General features: G+C 50.0%; 7 protein-coding genes across 7 annotated transcripts; 3 read left to right on the forward strand and 4 right to left on the reverse strand.

The window, feature by feature from the left end:
- Positions 1–287: 287 nt before the first annotated feature.
- Positions 288–944, reverse strand: PV08_08549 (uncharacterized protein; the record flags this gene model as incomplete). The annotated part of the gene is made up of 1 exon (XM_016382874.1): positions 288–944. One exon carries the CDS (start codon positions 942–944, stop codon positions 288–290), a length of 657 nt encoding a protein of 218 aa, XP_016233577.1.
- Positions 945–3,289: 2,345 nt separating this feature from the next.
- On the forward strand, positions 3,290–4,682 carry PV08_08550 (uncharacterized protein; the record flags this gene model as incomplete). Its single annotated transcript, XM_016382875.1, has 3 exons — positions 3,290–4,210; positions 4,267–4,296; positions 4,362–4,682. The coding sequence occupies 3 exons, from the start codon at positions 3,290–3,292 to the stop codon at positions 4,680–4,682; spliced, it is 1,272 nt and encodes a 423-aa protein (XP_016233578.1).
- Positions 4,683–13,097: 8,415 nt separating this feature from the next.
- Positions 13,098–14,310, reverse strand: PV08_08551 (uncharacterized protein; the record flags this gene model as incomplete). The annotated part of the gene is made up of 2 exons (XM_016382876.1): positions 13,098–14,218; positions 14,268–14,310. 2 exons carry the CDS (start codon positions 14,308–14,310, stop codon positions 13,098–13,100), a joined length of 1,164 nt encoding a protein of 387 aa, XP_016233579.1.
- Positions 14,311–14,526: 216 nt separating this feature from the next.
- On the forward strand, positions 14,527–16,581 carry PV08_08552 (uncharacterized protein; the record flags this gene model as incomplete). The annotated part of the gene is made up of 1 exon (XM_016382877.1): positions 14,527–16,581. One exon carries the CDS (start codon positions 14,527–14,529, stop codon positions 16,579–16,581), a length of 2,055 nt encoding a protein of 684 aa, XP_016233580.1.
- Positions 16,582–17,274: 693 nt separating this feature from the next.
- Positions 17,275–19,179, reverse strand: PV08_08553 (methionine aminopeptidase, type II; the record flags this gene model as incomplete). Its single annotated transcript, XM_016382878.1, has 6 exons — positions 17,275–17,331; positions 17,449–17,535; positions 17,638–17,802; positions 17,932–18,195; positions 18,265–19,085; positions 19,137–19,179. 6 exons carry the CDS (start codon positions 19,177–19,179, stop codon positions 17,275–17,277), a joined length of 1,437 nt encoding a protein of 478 aa, XP_016233581.1.
- Positions 19,180–19,609: 430 nt separating this feature from the next.
- On the reverse strand, positions 19,610–20,581 carry PV08_08554 (uncharacterized protein; the record flags this gene model as incomplete). Its single annotated transcript, XM_016382879.1, has 2 exons — positions 19,610–20,279; positions 20,334–20,581. 2 exons carry the CDS (start codon positions 20,579–20,581, stop codon positions 19,610–19,612), a joined length of 918 nt encoding a protein of 305 aa, XP_016233582.1.
- A 662-nt stretch (positions 20,582–21,243) lies between these two features.
- On the forward strand, positions 21,244–24,212 carry PV08_08555 (uncharacterized protein; the record flags this gene model as incomplete). The annotated part of the gene is made up of 2 exons (XM_016382880.1): positions 21,244–22,582; positions 22,630–24,212. 2 exons carry the CDS (start codon positions 21,244–21,246, stop codon positions 24,210–24,212), a joined length of 2,922 nt encoding a protein of 973 aa, XP_016233583.1.
- Positions 24,213–24,640: the final 428 nt, after the last annotated feature.

Here is a 24,640-nt window from a genome sequence, read left to right on the forward strand (position 1 = left end):
TATTTGATACCGTCTGTACATAGCAATCATCCGATGGCTTCTTCAACTTCTGCAGAGCTCTGCTCTGCAGTGGACCGAGCCCAAATGGGAACAAAGGAGCTTAACCGGGCCCGATCGGCGCCGCAACTTGGTGGCCCTGAACAGTTTACTGTTCTGCACTGCTGTCCAAACCTTCTCGCCATACTCTTCAAAGACATTCAGTTATCAGATATTGTTACAAGCTGAGATGCGATTACAGGCAATGCATTCGGTCTCTTGTTACTTGCATTCCTCTTGACGCTGGTTATCTAATTCCTCCCCGCAGCAGATTGATAAGAAGGCAATTGCTCTTCCATCACCTCCTTCCCCTCCTCCTTAGCACTGCCCTGGAGACGCTTCTCAATCCTCCGACCAGTGCAATTCTCCTCGTCAGACTCGTGCCCACTGTAGTCCCTTCCACTTTGCACGTCTCTGTTCCTGATTCCATATTGGCGGCCTCGACTATCGTCACGCATGGCGTCCCGGGAATGAGTTTGATCCTGTAATTGCCACTGCTCTAGTCCTCTATTACGGGTGTCGTAATGCATGTCTTCGTCCATCCTTCTTTGCGCCCTCACTTGACGTTCCTCATAGTCACGCTCGGAACGGTCGCTCATCATGCTCATTGCACCGCCGACAACCGTGCTTAGAAGAGTCTGGTGTCCTCTATTTAGTATGACCGGTCCACCAGAATTGTTGCAGCGACAGCGGCGAAATCCGCACATGTTGCATCCCAGGCCAACGCGCCGACCGAAGCCCGGAATATATCTCGGGCCATACCCAGGACCATACCCGGGACCGTACGTGGGACCATAACCAGGGCCGTAGCCACCAGCATAACTGGGCCCTGTGTTGACGGTGATTTGGGGACTACGTGGATCGTAGCTACCCTGAGGTAGACCATAGTTGTTGGCTCCTTGATACATGTTGAAAGAAATCTGCTCTGCACTTAGGCCTTTTGAGTGACCAGGCCTTGTTGAGGTGTAGTTTGTTAGGGATAAAAAGAAGGCTTGTTGTGCGATGTAGGTAAAGAGATTCGATCAGGCTCGCGAGGTATAGCAGAGTATATATATGGAGGTATATTCAGTTGACTCTTGCGATTGAAATATATCCAACCTTATCCCACTCTTCCTAACACTAAGTATAGGTTATAGTTTCACAGCCTCCGACTCTTCTCCAGGCGCTCAGCAACCTGAAATGTCGGAGTGATAAAAGGGTCGATACGGGTCCCTTGAGTGACAGTGATCTGCAAGCTGAGGGCCCACCGTGTGGCTTCCCTTAGAGCTTATACGAGCTTGTACGCAGCCCCTACGAAAGGAGAGGGATTACTGCCTGACAGAGTAGTTATGACGATATAGAATGGAAGCTTGGACTAAATATTGGATCGTACATCACCACCCTTGTACATCCACACCAAGACTGCCTAGTTGGTGCTAGCACTATACCTCTACTCTCGCAATACCGATCAAATGCCGTCAACTTGACATCGAGGCTCTGGAAATCCCTGTGTACGTACTTGAATTGGGGACCTCTCCACCTGACCAATAACGAATCGGCAATCTCGTTACTGACTTGGGCCCTTGTTCTGGTGATGGCTACAACGCAAGGCTAGGCAAGAATTCTTGCTCCAAGTCGGCTTTCAGTAGATCAAAGTTGCCACGATTGTCAAGCCTCCCCTTCACTGAGTCCCTCGGCGCATGCACCCAATGTCGCGTCCTCGGCCTCAACCCTTTTTCATCGTCTCTTGTACTACAATTTATCTTCAAAATACCTAGTGCGACAAAAGTCGACCTCCCAGCCTCGAGCGTATGCGCGAGGTTTGTCAAAATTTCGTGATGAATCATGTCCTTCACTGATTGGTAGTCAACCCCTCTTGTAAATCAAAGCTACATGAGTCGATTACATAGTGTTCTAAGATTACAGCCAGGCCGAAGCTTTCCAAGCCCTACACACGGGGAAAGCGAAGGGTAGAGAGACGTGGTCCAATTGAAAATCAAGATTATGCCATCTACTTAACGTGTTCTCTCAAGTTACCAGCCGACCTAAGCCCATCAATTTTGCATATTCAAGTATCGTTCTAACTCTGTAGCGTAATGACTCCTCATTCCTCTGTCGTCCTCGATATCAGCGAGGTTGGAAAGTATTGCTGCGCAACCTCACTTGAACTGAAGACCAAATCGGACCCGAGTTGCGCATGGTCTGAGCCTCAGAGCCCTGATCCTGGGCTCTGGTAAGTCGGCTTCATTGTTGGATTCTGATTGCTCTGCCGGATAGTAGTTGGACGAGGTGCTGTGTCTTGACGGTTCATGCAGACGTTCGAATCTTTGTCTTGGGTGCCTTTAAGGCTTTTGGCGAGGACGCCCAAAAAGAGACACATCTTTCCTTCTGGATGATTTATTTTGAATGTCTAGATTGGGCGCCAGTGATGTGAAGAAATTCAGATTGCTCCTGTGTTGATTGATACAAGGCTGTTACGCCTTCTTGCTCGCACTTCTTATTGAGCTCGAGTCCTCTTGGGCGCTATGGTTTTGTATGGCGGCCTCTTGCACCCTTCCTGGATGACAAGAGCTCAGCCACGGGAAGGCTCGTATCTGCACAGCATCACAGGTGCTTCCGTTGGGTGCCCTGATCGAAGATAACATCCTTTGCAGGTGTAGACTGAAACTAATCTGATGGAGATCGAGTCCCGAGATCTTCGTCTTGGCTGTTATATTTCCCATTTCTGGAAGATATACAGGATCTCGCGGCGCTGACGGCGATCCTCGCGATCCTGGCGACCCACGGCGACCCGCAGCGATGCTGAGAATTTTTCTACTGGTCAATGGAATTTCTAATACTTGTGGTCGTAATTCCAGTCACGTCGTTAGTAGCACGGCCCCCATCCATCCCTACTGGGCTTCCACAAATAGTTGTTTCCGGGGCGCCGATCTCCAAGTATTACGCATACAGTGGGGACAGCCATGGAGCTTGGTTTATTAGGGAACTTCCAGGCGCTCCAACTTAGTGAAGGCGACCCAGAAGACTCTAGGGATGAGGCTGTTGTATTCGCGATTGACGGACTTGTCTTTGGAAATCTCTTCAGGAGACTTCTGTCATCCGCTCAAAATTTGTGGATACGGTGCCAACCTGGTACGTGATCATCTATCTGTGCAGGGCGAGTTGCAACTGCACGGATCTATTCAATGTCGTACTCAGTCATCTCGAGGATCTCACTTACGAAAGTTTCCTCGACATTTCCGAACTCCTCGTTCAATGGTCCCTACTTGGCACCATGCTGCCAAAACGTCGTATTCAGCAACTCGATATTGCGTCCCGTAAGGGCTACGACGCCATCTTCAATTCTAACTTTCTTGAGGACATCCCAGAGGCTCTCGAACGGTATGGATGCTCCCGCGTCCTGCTCCTGGCCAGTAAAAGCCTCGCTGCCACCACCGATCGAATCTCAGCGCTGCAATCGGCTCTGAAATCCAAACTACTGTATACAAAGCTTGGGATGGGCAGCCACACTCCTTACGCCGACGTTCGGGATCTCGCTGCTGCCATACAACAGCTTCAGATTGACTGCCTGGTCAGCGTAGGGAGCTGCTCCTACAGCGACGGAAGCAAGATTGCGTGCCTGTTAGCCGCGAATCTTGAGCCTGGGTTTGGCATGGACGAGATGGAAGCCCTTGTCGACACCCAACGAGGAATCGCAGACACTAAGGGCGGTCAACCGCTTGTGCGCCGAACATGCCGCCTTATCACAGTGCCGACCAGCCTGTCTGCCTCGGAATGGAACGCTGTGAGTTCCGCTGTCAACAACCAAGGAAAGAAGCAGCACTTCGGTCTTTGGGAAGAAGGTCAGCCGGATCTCATTCTGATGGACCCTGCGCTGGCCAGTACCAGCCCTGAGAGGTTATGGATAAGCAGCGGCGTACGCTGCGTGGATCATTGCGTCGAACTCCTTTGCAACCCCATGTCGAGTGAGGCGGGTTTCGAAGTTGTTCAGTTGCATGCCGAGGACGGACTGCGCCGCATGATCACTGGATTGACTGAATATAAAAACGCGAAGAATACGAAACCGGCTAGTCCGGCAGATCATGAAGCACTGCTAAGGGCCATCTCTGAATGCCAGTACGGCTCAAGAGAGGCGATCACGGGTTTGTTGGTGTGGAGGGTCCCGATGGGCCCAAGTCATGCTATAGGGCACCAGGTACGAGGATGCCAACTCTTCAAATTCATATTTGCCCGGCTAATCGAACGACTCAGCTTGGTTCAGTTGCTCATGTCATGCACGGGGTTAGTCGCAATAACTCCCCCTATTTTCCCATCTCAGCTTATCATTAGATGTTCCGAATATAAAGATCACCAGCTGTATCATGCTGGCACCAGTTTTGCGCTGGCAAGCAACTCATCTCAGCCTTCTACACTATAGGAATGCCCAGGCTAGAATCCTCGGAATCTTTAATGAGGCATTGGATTGGCAAGAGTCATCTACCGCGAACGCCATCGAGAGGTTTGTGATGACACTAGGTCTCCCCACCACACTTCAAGAGGTCAACGTGATATCAGATGAGCAAGTTGAAGAGATTGCTGAAAAAACCATGTCGGATGTCTGGGGAGGTGGAAAGCGACAAATGGAGTTTGATGATGTGAAGAAGGTTCTGAATAGTGCGAGGGGATAGATAGCGAAGATGCTGTAAGCACCGATAGCTGTCTAGGAAGTGTTGGATGCTGCATCAAGCTTGGAAGCAGAATCTTGCGATACACATAAGGACTATCGTCATAGACTTATAGCTCTTCCTGCGCTGGTGTGTCTCGCTGCAGATCATCTCGTCAATTTTGTTGTTACGTGGGATGAATCGTACTTTGAACGGCTCTGGACACATATTTTCACAGGAGATATAAGCAAAGATATCCAAGGCTACTTCTCGGTGGAGTGATTACTGGACTTGCCACTCCATCCGGGTCGGAGAAAACTGCTCACCTGGTCGTCAAGACCGGGACGAATATCAAAGACCCATAGCAGTCGAGCCACGACAGCGAACAAACTCTACTGCGCCAGTGGTCCTCCACTACGCGCCCGACGCCCCCAGCTGAAAGCACTGTGGCACTTCTTGGTCGGGCATTCGAGCCCGTTCAGGAAGCGCTCTGGACGAGGAAGCGCTCTGGACGACGAAGCGAATCAGGCGCAGAAAACTCGCGAAGATGCCGATGTATCGCCCAGACGTGTCCTGTGATCGTCGTGCGAGCTGGGCTGTGGTATCCACTGTGTTCATCGGCCTGGACTCGCGCGCGTGGAACACCTCCCAACGTGGTCACTGTCCGTCAGCGTAGCTCTTCAGAGACGCAGGTCGCAATGTAAGGGAGCGGAGGCTCGTTGCTCCAGAGTGGCGACCGTTGCTGTCTCACTACTCAGTCTATCTCTTCTTGTGCTCTCCTCTGGACTTCTGGAAAGACGCACATTGCCAGGATGAAGGTGATGAATGAGTTGCTGGTCGTGTCAACTCCACCGCCGATCAGTTTACCTAAGTGACGAAAGTGCGGTCGACATGTAGGAGATACCGTCGTACAAATCGTGCAGGGCTCGAGTCGCCAGCACAGCGGCTGGCAAAGAGCGAGAGGCATCAGGGCGTCGAGAAGATTGAGCCGAGTTCCGGCCCAGTTTCAGGGTGGGCATTTGACGAAAGGGCTTGCAGGCATGGAGCATGCAGGCGATTTGAAATTTAAGAGAGCTCCGCGAGCGTGGTCGAGACATCGAAATGGTCGGAGGTCATGAAAGCGTGAATGCACGCTGTGGAGAATGTGACGTGAGACAAAGAACGGATTGTTTGTCGAACCGTCAAAAGCGGCGAGGAAAACGTGGAGCCATTCGGGGTAGACTTTGTCACAAGCGGGTTCGGCTCAATCCCCGCCCCCGGTAACATTCGCACCTTTCATTTTGCGTCCATGGTCGGGTGAAGTTCAAATCCTGTTCAGACTGTACGGACCTTTATCAGACGTAGCTCATTCTATCTCTTCCAGGCCGCGCATTCGCAATATCGTCCTGATCAAGTCAGACTATGATGTAGCCTCCCCACACCTCTAAATCTCTACGTGTCATGGGACGCTCCCTGACATCCAGCGCTTCAGGCCATTCACAGTCCACAGGGCGCTATGTTGCACAAAGAGAGATCGCAGCGCCTGTGATACCCGGGACAAACGCCACAATCAAGGGCGCAAGCGGACCATATACAGCACTACGTGACCCGCGTCGAATACAGCATGCGTGCGAACCCTGCAGGCTCAAAAAGACGAAATGCCACGGAGAAAAGCCAGTATGTCGGCGTTGTCGTGGATTGGGATTTGTTTGCCTTTATGCAGACCAAAGGCGGGACAAAGCAAAGAAGTACGTCCAGACGCGTACATATATGCCAGACTATCGAACCTGACAGAGGCTGTGGTAGGATCAGTCAAAAGCTAGCTGATTGCGAGGCTTTGCTTAAAGTTTTGGTGAACAGAGTTCCCGAGCCCGAAGCGAAGCTCATAAGGCATATTTAGGAGAAGTACGGAATTCCTAACCGGGTATCTATGTAGTATTAAATGCATTAGGAAACGGCGAGGAAGTCTGACATACAAGACACCGACGTTGAAGCTACTCCACGGTCTGGGACTAATGAACACCAGGGGACTTATGCAACCAGTTCTGAAGATTCAACCGAGCCGGTTCTGACCAGAGAAACCCCGCATGGTACAAAAGAGGACTTTACGCGGAAAGGGGCGACAGTAACTGGCTTTATGGGGCCGACTTCCGAGGTGACATAGATGCAGACTGTACTGAATGATAATAATCTCAACGACTTGCGGCCAACCTCGACGCATTCTCCTAGCGGCGCGGAAATGACCTATACTGACTTCCCTTTGTCAAGTTCCGGACCACTTTTTACAAACGATAGAGCCCATTTGGCGGAGGCAGATCGCTCCTTCACGATAAACAGCATGAGTTACCATTTGGATAATACTCCGCTTTCGGCCTTAGAACATGTTGAACCATACGAAATGCCACAGACCGAGACTGTCCAGTTTCTGTTTTATACTTATCTCGAACGGACGCACTCAACGTTCCCTATCATTAGAAAATCAACCCTTGCATCACAATTTCACCGATTCTTGTCGAATCCCTTTCAAAGACCTCCTGACCTGTGGCTCGCAATTATCAACACTATTTTTGCCATTGCCGCCCGGTATGCCTCTCTTATTCGGCCCGACCGTAACGGAAATATCGAAGATCATCTTGTGTACTTCACCCGGGCCAGATATCTCGCTATCAATAGCGAGACATTGTTTGACTTCCCAGACCTGCAGCTTATACAGGTATTCGGATTGATGTCTTTCTATTTTCTCTGCACCAGCCAAATCAACAGGTACGAAACTGATGTTCGAGACTGATGCAAAACTAACATGAGAAGAGCTTGGGTATTGATAGGGATTGCTATGTCGCATACAACGGCCCTTGGCCTGAACTTATGGAACGACAGTACGCGATTAAAAGACAAATTGAAGGAAATCCGCTACCGAGTTTGGTGGGGCCTCTATGTTCTCCAGCATCGACTCTGCATAATCACCGGCCGCGTCACTTGTGTCTTCGACCAACAATGCTCAACGCCGCTCTTAGTTCCCCTGGAAGAGGACGAATTTGATACCGACAGGGGCGTGGAGCTCCTTGGCAAGGAATACCAACAAGGTCCTTGAGCGCCCTCCTCAAATAGCTATGTCCCTAACCGTTCGACATCCACATGTTCTACCGATGGAGATCGTTCTTTTCCGCCACACCAACGACCCCAATCATCGAGACCCATATCGATGCCACAACTTGGATTATATTGGGCAAAAGATATTATGGCTAACCTATCCCTTTATTTTCTCCATCTCACGCAGCTAGCAAGACTCAGCCAAAGTATCCTTTCCCAGATTCACAGCATTGCTACTGGCATCCATCTGCAGCCCCGACTCGAAGATATTGAAATTCAACTTGAAGATTGGGTTCACAATCTTCCGCCAGTTTTCGACTTCCGGTGCAATAATAAGGAACAGAGTTCCCGTGCACTCAGACTTAGACTAGGGTTCTTCTACTATGGAACCCAGCTAGTAACCTATCGATCTTTATTGAACCGATTGCCAGATCTAAACCTTACTCGTCAGTCCAAAGACTCAGATACCTTCGACTTTTCAGCAGCCACACGTTGCGTTGAAGCAGCGAAGGCTATAATTCACCTCGTCCCTAACAAGTCCAACGCTGAAGATATTATGCAGTGTGGGCCATGGTGGTCTGTTTTGCCCTGGCTCGTGCAATCAACTTCGGTTCTAATTCATTGGCTTTCTTTCCCTGTGTATCGTGCAGCTGAAGGTTTCCGCGATACCTTTGAGACTTTGAAGAGAGCAATAAGGCTGCCCCACACACTCGGCGAGCGCAACCTCTCTGCCAGACGAGCCTAGAGCCGATGCAACTTTACATTGCGTGTAGTAGCAGCTAAGGCTGATATAGACGTTAACGATCTTCCCGAACAGGCTGTCTTTCATGGTGCTCCTTCAGCACGCGGCACATTAAATACTAGAGGAGTTTCTTCACGAAACCACGACACTTTTTCAACACTACCCCTTCGCCTGTACAATCCTTATAACGATCCAGACATTTTCACCTTAAAGCCACGCCGGTATAAATGGCCTTATGCTTTCTGACCCCTAACTCGGATGGAGTGAGCATATAGAACTGAACCGTCCAGACGGGGAGTTCTATCAGAATGCCGCCTATTGAGACTAAAGAGGCGAATGTAGTAGCGTGGTCTTCGTCAGATATTGTCGATGCAAACTTTGTATATTCGTCGACGGTGGGTACGAGCCAGGTCAATCGAAGGTCACAAGGTTCGGCAGCTGAAGATAGATGTCAATCCAAACCACAGAACCTAGCTAATCACCCTTATCCTGACACCATAAAAGAATGAATCGCAATGAAATCGCTTCTAAAGTCGACGAAATATTCGATCCTCCCTACACCGCAGCAATAGTTGGCCGCCATATAAAGTCGATACTACTACATGCTCAGCTGCGTCCATGTAATTGGAGTTCTAAGAGTCCCGAAACCCGAAGAATAAGGTGTCTAGTTAAGTTGTTGGTGCGAGAATCAGGTTCTGGAGGTAGTTGCTTGGCCTAATTACGGCTGGATATAGCCATTGATTCGAGATGGCTTGGCTGTAAGCAGGAGAAGGGGGTCGCAATGTTACTCTTTGGTATTAAGGGCGCACTAACTGGTTATGGCAACTAATAAAACCTTATTTTCTAGCTACTCTAGAGCTAGTGTCGCAATCGAGAATTCAAGACATACCTGGTCAGGTGGTCTTGTACTTAAGTCTAGCATTCTTGATTCCCTTCAGGCGAAAGACTCTATTCTCTCTCTGAAGCTTCTTTTCGCAGCTAATTAGAAGTAACTATCTTATCTGCCTCTCGAGCGATAGTGTTGCTTCGCGAGAGTGATTGGACTGATGAGTGTGAGGCATGAGTTTGCCTCTTATGGGCTCACCGTTATTCACATCGTATACGAACCATAGGTATTCAGGGGTGCAAAGAAGACTAGTGGAACCTTAAAGCCGCTTAACGAAAAGGTGTATGTTAAGGTGTCTCGAAGCAGTGAAATACTGAACTCTAATGGTAGAAGAAATAGAACTAGCCATATCCACTTATTAGTTCTCCTTCGATAGTCCTGTATAAAACTCACTCATTCTTGATCGCGTGTCCCAGACTTATCCCTACTTCCACATCCATCATCACTAGGCGCCTGCTGACACTGAGTAAATCTTCGTCAAAATGAATTCTTCGCTTCTTGAAAGTAACGATTATGCTGCTCCCTCCAAATTGGAACAAACCTACTTTCTCGTCTTTTTCTAGCCGTGAGCCCTTAGTCTTACACTTTTGGTTGATTTCCACAGTTCCCATGTCTGTGGCCCCGATTGCGATAAAGAGCACACGTCCGAATGACGGGCTGTTGATACAGATTGCGCAGCGAGCGTTTACCGTCAAGACGTCGATGTCGGATCGCAAGCAGAGCGGGTCGACTTGGTAATACTCTCCAGGGATTTGTCTGTATTATTTCATAGTGCCTTCGACTGAAGAGTGATACCGATGATAGTCTTGCGGACTGAGTCTGAAGGATGTGATCGCGTTGTGGTCCTATATTTTGGCGGCGGTAATGTCTTGGATCAAGTTACCGATGGTGAAGTTTCGACCTTTTATCCATACCCATTTAGTCTCGGAGACGCTAGGGTAGACTATAAGCCGATAGTCCGCGACAATGACGGCGAGAGAGGGGTTATTCTTTTGGAAGATTGGATGGGCGCTTGGCTTGTGTCGCCGGACGAAGAAATCTTCGACAGTGTGGTATGCCTGGATATCTGTGGGCGTGAAATCTTCTATATTGATGTGATAGAAGTCGACGAAGGACGCTATCTGCTTGATAGAGGCCGGAGTACCTTCTTTCTGACCAGATTTTATGGTCTTCTTGTGTATTCAATACCTCAGTAACCACGTTCGGTCGAACTATTCTATGGGCCGACTAAATAATAGCTACAGCTTGACTTTCTTGTAGATAGGTTATTGTTCGCGCATATAGTGGCCAGTCTTATGATTGAGTGTCTTTCAGCTGACCTCACGATTTTGGACTAGCTTGACAGTGGCGAGGGCGCTGTCTAGGAGGTCGTGAACGTAGCTAACGATAGCACCCATCTTCCGATATTGCTGCTGTTGTGAGAAACCGGGCTTAAAACCCGGGTTTTCCTGCTTACTGAGAGATAAGAAAGTATCTTTGAACTCGCGAGGTTGAGAATTTGGCTTATGGAATTCAGCTTAGATAGAGTATTTTGATTATGTTATATCGTCGCTGGAGCGATAAGATCATGAGACGATCTCGCTTCGCTCATCAATTTTCGCCTTTGTTTCCTTTATTTAACCCAATCCTCTTATATAATTATCATTCATGTCCGTGTCGGCCAATCTGTCCCGATCATACAGCTAAATATCCTTCTAACAACCAGCTTGGCTTCTTTCTACGCCGATAAGACTCGAATGCGCTTATTTAGTCTCGAATCTTTCTTAAACTTACAGAACGACACGAAACTGGCGATGGTGTCTATTCTCCCCATAAAATTTGTGATGATGAATGATTAAGCGGATCTCGTAAAGGACCTTGCTTGAACAGCAGAACTCCAATCCTTTCTTGTTTAATATAATCTCATGTCCCGGACCGATAGGGAGGCTCCTAGGGGCATAATCAGATGCTCAGGCAATATATAATAGCTATCGTCGGTCGTGCCAATGTACTCATAAGACGAAAAGGTGTACCAAAGCGACATGATTCTTGAAATGCGACTTTCCTTCGAAAACCATTTCGCGGCAAGCCATCTTGTCGGGGCAAGGAATTCGATCCTTTTCTTGAAAGTGCCGGAGGCGACAGCGTTCGGCGTGTCGCTGAAGGGAGTGTTTATCGGTATACCGTTTCTCCCGATCTTCCTGGGGGAGATTACTGTATAGCCAGAAGAGGCATTGAAATTCCTGACAGGTCAACGGCACGCAGTCTTCGAGCGTCGACAAGAGCGGCAGAGTCGGTGTAAAGACTATAGTAGTCATTGTTTCTTCTATGGAACATGAATATTTTCTTAATAGTCTTTTATATTGTGGTTTATATCGCCCTTTACATTGTCAACATAGCGAGATCATAGTGGCGAAACATTTTATATACCGGGACAGAGTCTTAGGACCGATAAATACAGTGAGATCGCTTATAGCCGCTTCCGCAATTTGCCATTGTTCAGGAATTTTGATCTCGGTCGGGGTGGACTCTAAAGTAAGCTCTTGCCCTTTAGCTAAGGTTCCTTTAATCTGTCGCTAAATCGCCTCAATAGGAGCTACTTCGTTATACTGCCACTGAATACACTTCAACAGAACTTGTTCCTTAGCTCGAATTATGCTGTTAACTATATATCTCAACTTCTTATACTCGGCATGGATTGGTTCTTCAATCGCCATTCGAAGAAAGCCAAACTCTCGAAGGATAACATCGCGAACCTGATCTCGTGACTCCAGAAGCCGACGAATAGATGGCAACTATCGAATCTACTTGTCACGGTCTGCGGGCAGGTAGGAAGGTAGGTATTGACCAGGCAGTGTATTCTCTACGTGTAGCTATTCAACAGGCACAGACAGCTTGCTGACTAGGTCAGGTTGATTGACAAGGACGTAGCTCAAGGAGCTACGAACAGGAAACGAGGACGCGTCGCACGCATATCACTGTGTTCGGTAGACCTTCCCTGTAGGGCTCACGTGGCTCCGATCCAGCCCCCGTGACATTAAGCTTTACTCACTATACTTATATCTATCTTTATATATAAAATAAAGATCTACCCTCAGGGTTTCATGAAGCCTTGTCATGAGTTCTGAATTCATGGTTCTTTATATTCCAAGGAACTGATCGTCAAATATATCACACCCTTCGTACCGTCATTCTGTTCGTCGCAGATTTCTTCGGGCCCGGCCCTGCAGACATCAAGCTGTTCCCGCCGTGCAACCCGTATGAGAACGCAGTCGTGTGTGGGAGGGAGTCGTTCAAGACGTACGCGACGCTGGACATGTATGCACTTGTCCAAGGACCCGGGGTTTCTTGCCTCGGTGAAAACACAGTATCCCTGCATCGCGACAGCGACAAGGGGGGAATTCATGGAATTCATGGGTCACTGCTGCGGAGACAAGAAGAGTTCTCTCTTCGCGGTCCAGCAGACCCAGACCCCAGCTCAAGGTTCGATTGGAGAAGAACAGGGTGTCCAAGAGAACCCAACGCACAAGATCACAGCCATCGTCCAAGTTCATCCGGGATCGATTGATCCCAGCGAAGCCGCCGGACATAGACATATACACGCACACACAAACACCATCCCGGTACGGTAAAGAATGAATCCCAAAAAATCATTTCTTCATTGCTCGCAATCACCCTTGACTAGACCTATAACTCCACCCTCGGGGTATCTCATGCTTGGGAGTGTCATACACAATTTGTTGGGTTTTCTCTGGAGACTTGTCTAGTGAACGGCTCGTTTCGTTGCTGCTATCATCTGTGCAACGGCAGGGTCGTCGTCATCAACCACAATACCTTGCTCACGTAGAGTATTGGTGTATCTTCGTTTTAAACCTTCGTCGTCCTCATCATCACGCTCGGCGTCCGGGTATTCATCTCCATCAACCGCTTCTTCCTCCTCTTCCTCGTCTGAGGATTCTTCTGCCTTTGGTACTGATGTTTCCGATGCCTTGGGCCTAGGGTTGACATTCATGTCTCTCATGACTTTGGTCAAATCGTGCTCTCGTTTGGCGGCACTCTCTGCTTCGCGTTCTTTACGTCGCTTCTCCAGCTCTGGTCTGTAATCACGTTCGAACTCCTTCCTCTTCTCCTCGACGGCCTGGAAGAAATCGTCGACCCCGTCACCGGTCATACTCGACACGGCAACCATGTTCAAATGGGAATAGAACTCTTCAAGCATCAGACTCATACTGTTGAGCAGGCTTCCCATGTATCCACTTCCGCCGAATCCTTCGCCTCCAAATACACCCTTGCTCTCTTCCTCGCGCAGGGCTTCCTGGAACTTTCCAAAGTCTGTCATCCACTCTTTTGCAAAGTCGGCGTCTTGGACGTCCGTCTTGTTGAACACCAGGATCATCGGTAGTTTCGTCTTGTACAATATGGAGCATGCGTAGAGCATGTTTGACATGAAGGTCGAAGTTGAGGATGTCCGCGGTGTATCGATGATGTATGCGATCACCGTGGGAAAACTCGAGGCGAGGGATTCGAGTAGGATGCTGCCGGAAGCGGACCAGACGAAGACTTCAATCTGCCCGGGCGTGTCGACAAGGAAGTGCTTCGGTGGAACAATCTTGCTATCTGGAGGAGGGTTCGCGCGCTTCTCGAGTAACGTGATAATCTGATCGATCTTGGTTGCGAACAGGTTGAGTGAAGTGAGGATGCCACCATTCGGGCCCAGATTATATTGCTTCATAACTTCTTTGTAGTTGATACTATCTCTTATGTCGATGTTCGGTTGAAACGGGACATTGAGTACCGCAGGATCCAGGTTCAAAACGTATGGTTTCTTCTTGTTAACGTGAAGGTAGTTGTTGATGCGCTGCATGAACGTCGTCTTGCCGGAACCTGTGGAATGTTAGTCCTTCGCCTGTTGTCTCTGTTCGAATGCACCTACCGGCCATGCCGACACATACGACGGCGACTGGTGAAGTCGCCATATTAGCTGAATTGGCTGGTCGTCGGTGTGCATGCAGCGAAAATGGAATGATTGTCAATCAGACTCGAGAGGGTGGAAATGAAACGCCGCGGGCTTTTGGTCTTGGAGAAATTTTGGTGAATGACGCATCTGCGTTTTCCCCCGGACGACAACATCCCACCAGCAACATCCCACCAGCAACATCATTTGCAGCCGCCCTCACTGCACAGCCACCAGCATGACTCTAGACGACTTTGAACGGGAATTAGCGGAGCAGAAGGAGACGGAGAGAAGAAGAGAAAGGCGAAGAGAACATGAGAAATCTTCAGATCGTCACCACAAACATCACCACCATTCTCATCGGAGCTCAAGGCACCACGACTCGCATTACGACGATGGCCACAGGCCGAAAAGATCTAGACACTCAAGAGACGACGACACTTCCGAGGGCAGCCATAGACATAAACACCGTCGACGCAGCAAGGGCGACGATGATCGAGACGAGGCCGGGCGACGTGCACCCTCACAGCCTGAATCGAGTGGACTAAAACGCGACTCTTGGATGGAAGCACCCTCAGCATTGGACGTTGACTATGTCCAAAGGAAGAAGCCCGAGCCCACTCCACCCACAGGGGCGAGTCTCGGGGCCAACTTCGAGCTGAAAATCCACGAGAAGGAACTCAATCATCACCTACGGGATTTGCAGTATGGGAAACTGGTCGAGGAGCTGGAAGACCAGCCTGCTGCGCATGAAGTTGATTATGTGTTTGGGGATTCTGGTTCACAATGGCGCATGACTAAACTCAAAGCCGTATACCGACAGGCAGAACAATCAGCCCGTCCCGTGGAAGAGGTCGCTTTGGAACGATTCGGGTCTTTGCGCGACTTCGACGATGCAAGAGAAGAAGAAATTGAGCTGGACAGGCGCAAAACATACGGAGAAGGATATGTCGGCAAGGAGAAACCCAGCGGCGAACTCTTCCAAGAACGCAAGCTCGACGCAGGCGTACGTCGACCTCATCCACGCGACACCAACCAAGACGAGCCCGATGAAGTCGTTGAAGAAATACCTGTGCCCACTTCCGAAGCGGCAACTTCAGGCCCGAAAGTCGACCAAACCACGCTGAACAAACTTAAAGCTCAGCTCATGCGGGCCCAACTTCGCAAAGATCCCAAGGCAGCAGATCTCGAGCGGGAATACAACGAGGCTGCTGCTGCATTCTCTGCACAGGATCCCACTGTGATTACATTGTCCGCGATGGACAACCGCATGCTCTCTTCGGCGCCACGGAATGAAGTCAAGGCTGTCACGAACCGCCGTGGCGCCGAGCGAGGTAATGTAGAAGAGAACGAGGACATGAGCATTGAGGACATGGTCCGCGAGGAGCGCCGTACAAAAGGCGAAGCAGGCGGCGAGGGCCAACGTATGGCTGAACGGATCGCCAAAGACGTCAAATTCGACAATGACCTCGACTATATGGACGAAAACGCCAACAAGTTAGCGAAGCGAGTCCACAAGTCGGCGACGAATCTGAGGAATGTCGCCATAAACGACTACCAGAAGACGCAGCGCATTCTGGAGAACTGTCCCCTGTGCTTCCATGAAGATACAGACACCCCTCCTGTCGCGCCGGTGGTGAGTCTCGCAACGCGGACGTTCCTCACTCTTCCAACGGAGCCTGAGCTGGCGCCTCAAAGCGCCATGATCGTGCCGATGCAGCACCACACGAACCTCCTGGAGTGCGACGACGACGAGTGGGAAGAGATTCGCAACTTTATGAAGTCCCTGACGAGGCTGTACCACGAGCAAGGCCGAGACGTCATCTTCTACGAGAACGCGGCGTACCCGTCTCGCAAGCCGCACGCTGCGATGACTGTCGTGCCTTTGCCATATGAGCTGGGAGAGACGGCGCCGGCGTTTTTCAAAGAAGCCTTCCTGACCACCGAGGACGAGTGGAGCCAGCACAAGAAGATCATCGACACTTTGGCGAAATCGAAGCAGGCCGGGTTTGGGCGGCTGGCGTTCCGCCGCAGTCTGGCGAAAGAGATGCCGTATTTCCACGTATGGTTCGAACTGGACGGAGGAATCGGGCACGTTGTCGAAGACCCGGAACGGTGGCCTCGGGGGGATCTGTTCGCGCGCGAGATTATAGGAGGCATGCTCAGCCTTGAACCGGACGTCATTAAGCGGCAGGGCAGGTGGCATCGCGGGCACGATAAACGAGTTGATACCTTCAAGAAGGGATGGAGGAAGTTTGACTGGACTAGGATTCTGACGGAGGGGAATTCATAGGTAGGAGCGTCTGTACGACCATGCCGTATGTGACGTTTGTCTTTCTGAAGCTTCGTGGCACTACGAAACTAGGTCGTAGGTACCATGGCAATTGCGGCTTAAAAATGGTAAAAGTTGATCATACGTGTTATCCATATCTTAAGGTCGGTATCTCAAGATACTTAAGCAAAGTTCGTCGCCAACGACGCTTCGTCGCGCCTCTGTAAGAGCATCACACATGTGACAGATACCCAATTCTCATGTCTAAGAGCCGAGTCATTGATCAAAAAGTGTTTTCGGATATGATGATGATTATGTATAGGCTACCATACAGGTCTGCTTACCACTACATCATATTTTGTCAGGCAGTCAACAAAGAGCACAAAAGGATCCCTCCGCATTCGCGTAAACAGTGCTGGGAAAAACCGCGTCGGTCGACGAGGGAAAAAAAACCAGCACCGAGGGAAAACATAAGCTGTCCAAGAACAAACGTCAGAGTAATGGAGTAATGTGCAGCCCAAAAAGGAAACACACGCAAGATTCCATAACGCATCTTCTGCTTCCTCCATCATGCCTAGGGAGCCAGGGTGGTTGATCCGGCGAGTCGGGATGAGATGGTTAGAGACCATCCAGGAGAATAAGCTATCAGGAGGAGTAGAGATTGAGTGAGGACCAAGGGCATTGGTGCACTCATTGAATCGACGTTGGATTTTGTCAGTAGTCGTCTCCACGACTGAGAATCTCTTTATGAGTCTCGTGCAAGATGAGGGTCTGCGGACATTTGAATTAGCCTTGGTGTGCCATCACAGGTGAGGCATAGTCGCGAATAAGTCGTTCGATAAGCAGACTCGTTGAAAGGCAAGGTCAGGAATATTGGTGCAAACCTACATGTTCGAACTGTGCCGAGTACGAGCCGGGAATATCACGGAGAGGTTCATATGATTCGACGATGCCGTGCGATATGAGACTATTCATCTGTAATCGGTGTTAGCTAACTATGACAACGGGTCTCTTCCCATCAGCAGCATTGACAGGACCAAATCAGGGAAGAGATATGGGGAGGGCTGAAACACTCACACCAGCCAGGTATCGATCCACACCAAGTCTTTCAATGTACCGACGACAAAAGACCAGAGTGCCAAAGTTCTCTCGGATAGTCTTGTGTAGGCGTCTGGCGGACGCCAAAGGAAGCGACACCTTCAACGGCGCATCTTCTTTGAGTCCGTAGCCGTAGATTCCAGCCTGGATATTTCATATCAGTCAATAGTTACTCACAGATGGGCAAAACTTGAATAATGGTCTCCTCGCTGCGGCATCGGTCGGGAGGGTGGGAAGAAGAATTAAGACTTAGTCAATCCGGACAAAACTCACATCATCATAGATGTAGCCGCGACCGGTCGTACCAAAGGTCTCAATGGCAAACACCTCATTCTCTTCCATCTTGGTCGTGTCTGAATTCTTGACGAACGGAATGGACTTTCCCCCATGGATATGATAATGACCAATATTGTGCGCAGAGAGATTTCGAATGGGTTTGATAGGGTACGTTTTGCCGCTGATTTCGACCTCGTAGCATTCCATGGCTTCTTGGATCGCGGCGCTAACATCACATATGCGAACGTCGATTCCAGCGGTCTATTCAACTAGAATTAGAACCTAGAGATCCCAGTTCACATCAGAATCACAGGAGATATCCTGTCTTACCTTCACACCGGTGTTAGTGGCGTCCTTGACCGCGGCCAGGAGATTGTCATAAACCGGATCAAACGACATGGTGAATGCGCTATCCACGATCCAGCCATTGATGTGGACGCCAAAATCGACCGTCAAGACATCCTTCTGCTGGATCACCACGTCCTTCTGGCCAGGGTTGGGCGTGTAGTGAGCGACTTGGTTATTGAGACAAAGACCCGTCGGGAAGCCCATGCCGGCCTTGAGACCGTCGCCGGGTTCCAGGCCAGCGTGGCCCAGGAGCGCTCTCACGCTGTCATCGATTCCATTGGCCACGTCCATCAACTTATCGCCGGGCTTGACGGTGTCTTGTAACCATTGCCGAGTCTGGCGATGCGCCTCTGCCGCCTTGCGGTAATTATGAAGAAAAACGGCATCATGCGAGCGTCGAAGATCGTCGTAGCGCGCTTCAGCCGCAGCCTTGGGACCTCTGGTGTAGAGCTGTACTTCGCCCTCAGCGTAGTCACCGTTAGGGAAAAGGTCGCTAAGCGGGATTCGTGGCGGCGAAGACTGCTTTAAATGCAAGGATGCTGCACCTTCAGGAGCCTTGTTCTTCTTCTTTTTCTTAAGCTTTGGCTTCTTTCGTTTCTTGGGTGCATCAGTGGTTGCACCCACGATCGACGATGGAGGTTCTAGCGTGGCCAGGCTCGTTTCCTTGTCGGCGCCATCGTCGTCGTCATCACTGTCACCCTCGCCGCCTGCGTCTCCGAGACAGCCATCTCCATCTCGCGAGGTGTGTGTACCACGGGGCTCGCCGCCAGCACGGTTGGTCTCAACGGGGCTGTTTGCTTCTCCTGGGCGGAGACTAAGCTACGAAGTTTCGGGGGAGTGGGTGTGGTACTTACCATAACCTCCGTGGTCGCCATTTTGAGGAGTCTTCGATCCCATGGTGACATTGACAACTCCAGCAAGTCTTGTATACCTTACAGAGGCGTGGTATCGTCTTGATCACGAGTTTATCAAAGATGTGGGAAAGGAAAGGTGGGTGTTACAAGGCGATAAAAGTTGGAGGTGAGATTTCTGGCTATTTCCCTCGGCGATCCTATTTATCGCCAGACAAGTCCCTTTCTAAGGCTGTGCAAGGCTAGTGAGGCTGCGTGCTAACTGGATGTGTTCATTGGACGCTAATCATTAACACACTCTCTTGACTTCTATTTAAAGGTCGTGTCTATGAAGGGTTACTTCGAGTTAATGGGAACGCCTGTGAAAGGTTACCTCTCATACGGGCCCAAGGGTCTGTTCAATTCTTGGGGTGGTAGACGACACAGTGGACGAAAGCTCTCGGTATTTGCAGAGGGAACCGACTTTGAATGAACAGCTACCATCCAAAATCTCTCTTGACCCAAATATTCATACCAACTTTCTGGCCTTCTTGGACAGGAAGGCCAGCATGTCTGAGTCTTTCGTCACCATAGCCGATGGGTAACAAGTTGACCCAGAAAACTCCCGATCCTTTCCTCGGCTTGAATGACAGACCAGATACAGTCTTGTTGTCTCCAATGTGGGCAAAATCAATTCTCTCATTCCAAAACTCTTCTGGCTTCAGCCTGCCTTGCTGAGCCGCGGACTCGATAGAAAAGTCTAGATCTGGAAACTCTGTTCCTCCGCCTGTACATTCGTCTTGGAGGTAGATGAAGAAGCTTGCAACTCGGTTATAATATCGACCTCGCCCTCTTCCTGCTTCACCCTTTCCGGGAAGATCGTCGCGGAGCAACGTGTCAAACCAATCCATGTGATGGTGATAATACTGGCTGGGCAAGTACTTCACCAATTGGATCTTCTCGAGGCCATAGTAAGATATACGCTCGGGCATGCGAGGGGCGGTCGGAGGGGCGGTCTTCGTTATATTCGAGAGGAATTGGAGAGCTCGGTTAGCGACCACAGAGGCAAGAGGATGTTCCTCGGGGAGGAGGCAGGAAGATGAGGTTCGGTGCTTCGGAGCACTGTCATCTGGGCTATAGACTTGCGAAGGGACAAAATGAGGCGAACTATAAACACCGATCAGTATCTTCACATGAACAAACAAGAAGTCACGCCCGTACCTGAAGTTCAAGATCTCCGTGATCTCTGCTTCCGAAAGAAAATTGTCCAGATAGATTACAGGCGGATCATCAAGGACAGTCGTATATGTATAGTTCTGCGCCGCAGCTAGTGCCTCGATACGTAGCTGCTCCTCAGACACCACTTCGGGCCCTAGAAACGGAAGAGCCGAACGCAGAGAAGGGACAAGCATAAACAGAGCCGCCACGAGGGCAACTAGAAAGGAGAGGATGCTCCATGTCTTTACCATCTCGACTCCAAAAGACTTACATTGTTGTCGCAAGAGGACATGGGAAGACGCATGAGCGTGGCATGATGCTCTGGGCCCACTCGATGGCGGAGAGCGAAATCTGTTGCGCGTACGGAGTACGGAATGGTTTTTAGCGACGACTCGGTGGGCGTCTCAATCAAGCGGAGAAAGACTTCACTTGCTCTTCGGTAATGGAAATTCATCTCTCCGTCCTTCGCGGTTCGTCTACTGTTTCTACAGAATAACAGATACAACATGAACATACTTCGTCTCAACTCGGAGTAACGACAGAGTAATCGAAAGGTCCCCAGCAACGAGACAAGGAGACTCTGTTGGTGCATTCCGATGCGAATAGTAAAGCGGCGCTGTTCCAGACCCGACAGAGTCTAGTCCATCCATCTGCTTGGCATTGAAGCGGAATATCGGAGTTTTGTGAAGTTGATACAGGGATCTTCCTCCTCGAGGCAATTTTCTCGAGTATCGAGTGCCGCAGTTGCACAGGCGGTGAATGTTTGTTGACACATTGGACCAACTATACAATTTCTGCGTGGTCAATTTCGATCTGTTGTTCTGCGTTTGCAGGTCAACAGCTTGAACGACTCTGAAAATGTCTTTGGTCAAGACGCGTCAGTGTCACAAAATACACATGTTCTACTGCTCAAATGGCTGATCGTGGTCGCGGATGGCGCCCGCAACATTCTCATGAGACAAGAGCATTAAGCTATGGTCACTTCGGGACCGCGACATATGACAGTCGCGCTCAGACTTGGGTTTTTTTGCGCCAGAATCAACCGCTGCGGAATGCTATTGGTGTCGACGATCCCACTAACACGACCGGGTTTCACCTTGTGCACGAACAAGTAGTCAGCACGCAAGCAGCGAGAAAACCTCAGTTTCCTGATGCATTGAATCCATCGCGGTCTGTCGGAAGAACGGGTCTACTCAAGCAGCTTCCAGAAGCAGCTCTTTTGTCGAGATTTCTGCCTACTGCTCAAGTATCTCGAGACCAAGATTTTGATCAAGCAGTCCTTGGCAATACTCTAGCATTAGGAACAGCTAGGGCGTCCTCGCGGAAATCACAACAGTATGATTCGCCCAGCTGTATGGTGCTCTTTTTTCGAGGAGGAGCATGTAACGAGGACATACACCTGGCCGAAATCGAGGCGGAGGAGATCGATATCCCGATGTATGAAATCAGTTGCAAGCTTCCAACCATTTCCTCAGACCGTGGAAGCCATATCAAGTCAACAGAGCCCGTCCGTCACATTTCTTCCGCCGATACATTGAGTGGGCGATTCCTTGTGCTGAAGGAGAGTGGAACCAGTATTTTCGAGCTGCTCTGGAGACAACGTCATGTTTCTGAGCTAGAAACAGAAGATTCCTCACACAGGAACGCCACCCTGGTGGATCAGATCCTACTGCTGGCCATCCCTTCGACGAGGACTGGAGAGGCCGCGCACGCCCACGCTTCATTCCAAACCGGTAACCAAGGCATGCTCGCGATTGTGGACGTCAATGGCCAATGGAGCACTTGGGAGATTCGCCGCAAACGATCAGCATTGGCTCCTGTACCATGCCACGCAACTCTCCAATACTCAAACAACATATACGACGCCATTTCTGAGCCCGAACGAGTCCTGGTGGACGATTGGCATAGAATTTGTTGGTTGCCGGATACTGGACAAAACAATCACCGGATTTTGGTCTGTAATCGAAGGGTCGCGGCAGTCTTTGGTGGCGACGGGACCCTTGAAGGTCATGTAGACATGCGACTTGGTCCACCCTCAAATGAAACCCAGATCCTTGACGTGAGAACCAGCTCTGTCCGGCCATATCTGGTCCTGGCTTTGACAAGCTCGCGACTCTTAATCTTCACTTCCCAGGGACTGGTCAACCGGGGGGCTGCCAAATATGAGCCACTCGAACTCGTCTGTTCTTGGGCTCACTTTCGGCATGGAAGCGATCTTAGTCTAAGGATGAGTGTTGCCGAATTTGAGCAAGGTACGGACGCTATCAAGGTGCACCCTTCGCATTCTGACACTCGATAGATACATTTGTGCTGCTTTACTCGCCGAGCAGTGACATTGCAATTATGTACCACATTGGACACGGACCGTCGGATTCGGAAACTTTGTCTCTGCGTGACCCGGCTATGTTTAATCTGCCAACAGAAGTTCGGGCACGGATGAGCGGTGTTACGGACATTGCTCTCTACCCGGTTGATTTCGATACTGTTTTAGAAATGTCAAAGCCTCCCTTCCAGTTTATGAAACTGGTTGCTTCCACCTCTCAGGGGATCATTATTGAAGCTTTGTACAGACATCGGTTTCAACAGCCCGGCGATGGAAAGGTTAGCATTGAGCTTCCTGGACTATGTTTACCTAATAGACAGGTCATCAGCACTGCACACGTCGCCAGATCGGACCTAGCAGAATTGGGAGATTTTGTTGTTGACGACGATGCTGAGAAGCGGCAGACGCCTCTGCCAAAGGGAACCGTGACCAATGTTTCTCTATCTGTCTCTCCGTTACCTTGTCATACGCATGATTGGAAAGCAATCTTTGAGATGGACAGATTCCGTCTCGCAGACGATTCTTCGATACCATTCTCCGACTCTTTGGATATTGCGATTCGCTACTTCGAAAACTTGCAACTCCAACAACGTCGTTGGCCGATTCAGGTATTCTCAAATCTCGTCCATCAACATCATATCAGTGACGTGGAGCAAGATTCGGAAGCCACCACAATACGGATTGCTGAGTTAGTACGACGAGATGATTTGCGACTGGATTCGGCGGGCCTAGATGGCCTCTCGGCCTTATCTTCCGAACAGAACCTACTGGATTTATATCAGCTAGGCTTGTTATCATACGTGGCGTCTCTTGGTGAGAAGGTTACCGACCGCAACCGTGTCAATCGAGAGAGACTTGTTCGTCACTTGGCCGGAGAGGTCTTTCTGGGAAACATTATAGTCAGGTCCATCCACCCTTCCGACCAATCTATGGAACTGACATTGCCGTCCTCTCCACCTGAACCGCAATCTGGGGACACTCCAACCACAACTCCTCTGCCAACGGTGTCTCCAAATCCGGTTGCCGAAGAAGAGCCCGCGGTGACACGTCTTCGAACCTACGTATCCTTTCGAGAACAGGTTCCGCCCTTTCAGGCTTCTGACCAGGAGAACATTTCCAACATCGTAGCCCACTTGCCCGACTCTATCGACGAAGACCCTGCACATTACTCGTACCAGAACACTAATCAAAGGCTGAAATTGATTCAAGAAGAAGTAGCTGCACAGTCGTTGGATCCAAGAGAAAGACGAAAAGCCGCGAGGCAGGCAGCTCGTTTGCAGAAAAGGTTGGAAAAGTCGGTACGGATTGGTCAAGAGATTATGTCGCAGAGAAATATGCTCCCGGATATCAATAGTATTGGAAGAGGTGCTGGTTTTGCTGGCAGAGAGGTACAAAGCAGTCAGCCAGGCGTCGGCGGATCCAGTCAAGGTCCGAGTCAGAGTCAAGGCATACCTGGGTTGACCATGACACAGCCAGAAAGAGGGGCCTTTGGAACACGACCTAGTAAGTCGAAGGGCAAGGGCAAAGACAAGGGATCCAAGCGAAAGGCAGGCTTCTAGATACGTGAGGTACCTTGGTACATACCTACACCTGAGACGGGGCTTCGAGTGCCTGCCAAGGCCCAAGACGATACTCTAACCTACCCCGGATTTTGGATTCTCCATATTCCGAAGAGTGCCGGCGCAGGCAGAAGTGAAGTGGATTGCGCTAGTCCTGGTTAGTCCTGGCTCGTTCCGCTAGTCCCTTTGGGGCGCAACGAGTGCGGGGGAAGCATCTGAGGTGTCATAGTCGCGTGAGGCGCCAGCGTCACCTGTTTACTGAGGGATTTCCCATCCATTCCCATTGTACCCGTACCTGATACTCTGACCAGCCTTGACTTACCCCTCAATTGCTTCCTCTCTCTGCTCTTCATCCTCTTACACTCTCCCTCTCATCTCTCCCTTTCTCTCTCCCACCAACTGCTACTCTTGGTTCGTTTACACAACAC

The sequence above is a fragment of the Exophiala spinifera genome (genome assembly GCF_000836115.1).
Source record: "Exophiala spinifera strain CBS 89968 unplaced genomic scaffold supercont1.6, whole genome shotgun sequence".
Taxonomy (NCBI): domain Eukaryota; kingdom Fungi; phylum Ascomycota; class Eurotiomycetes; order Chaetothyriales; family Herpotrichiellaceae; genus Exophiala; species Exophiala spinifera.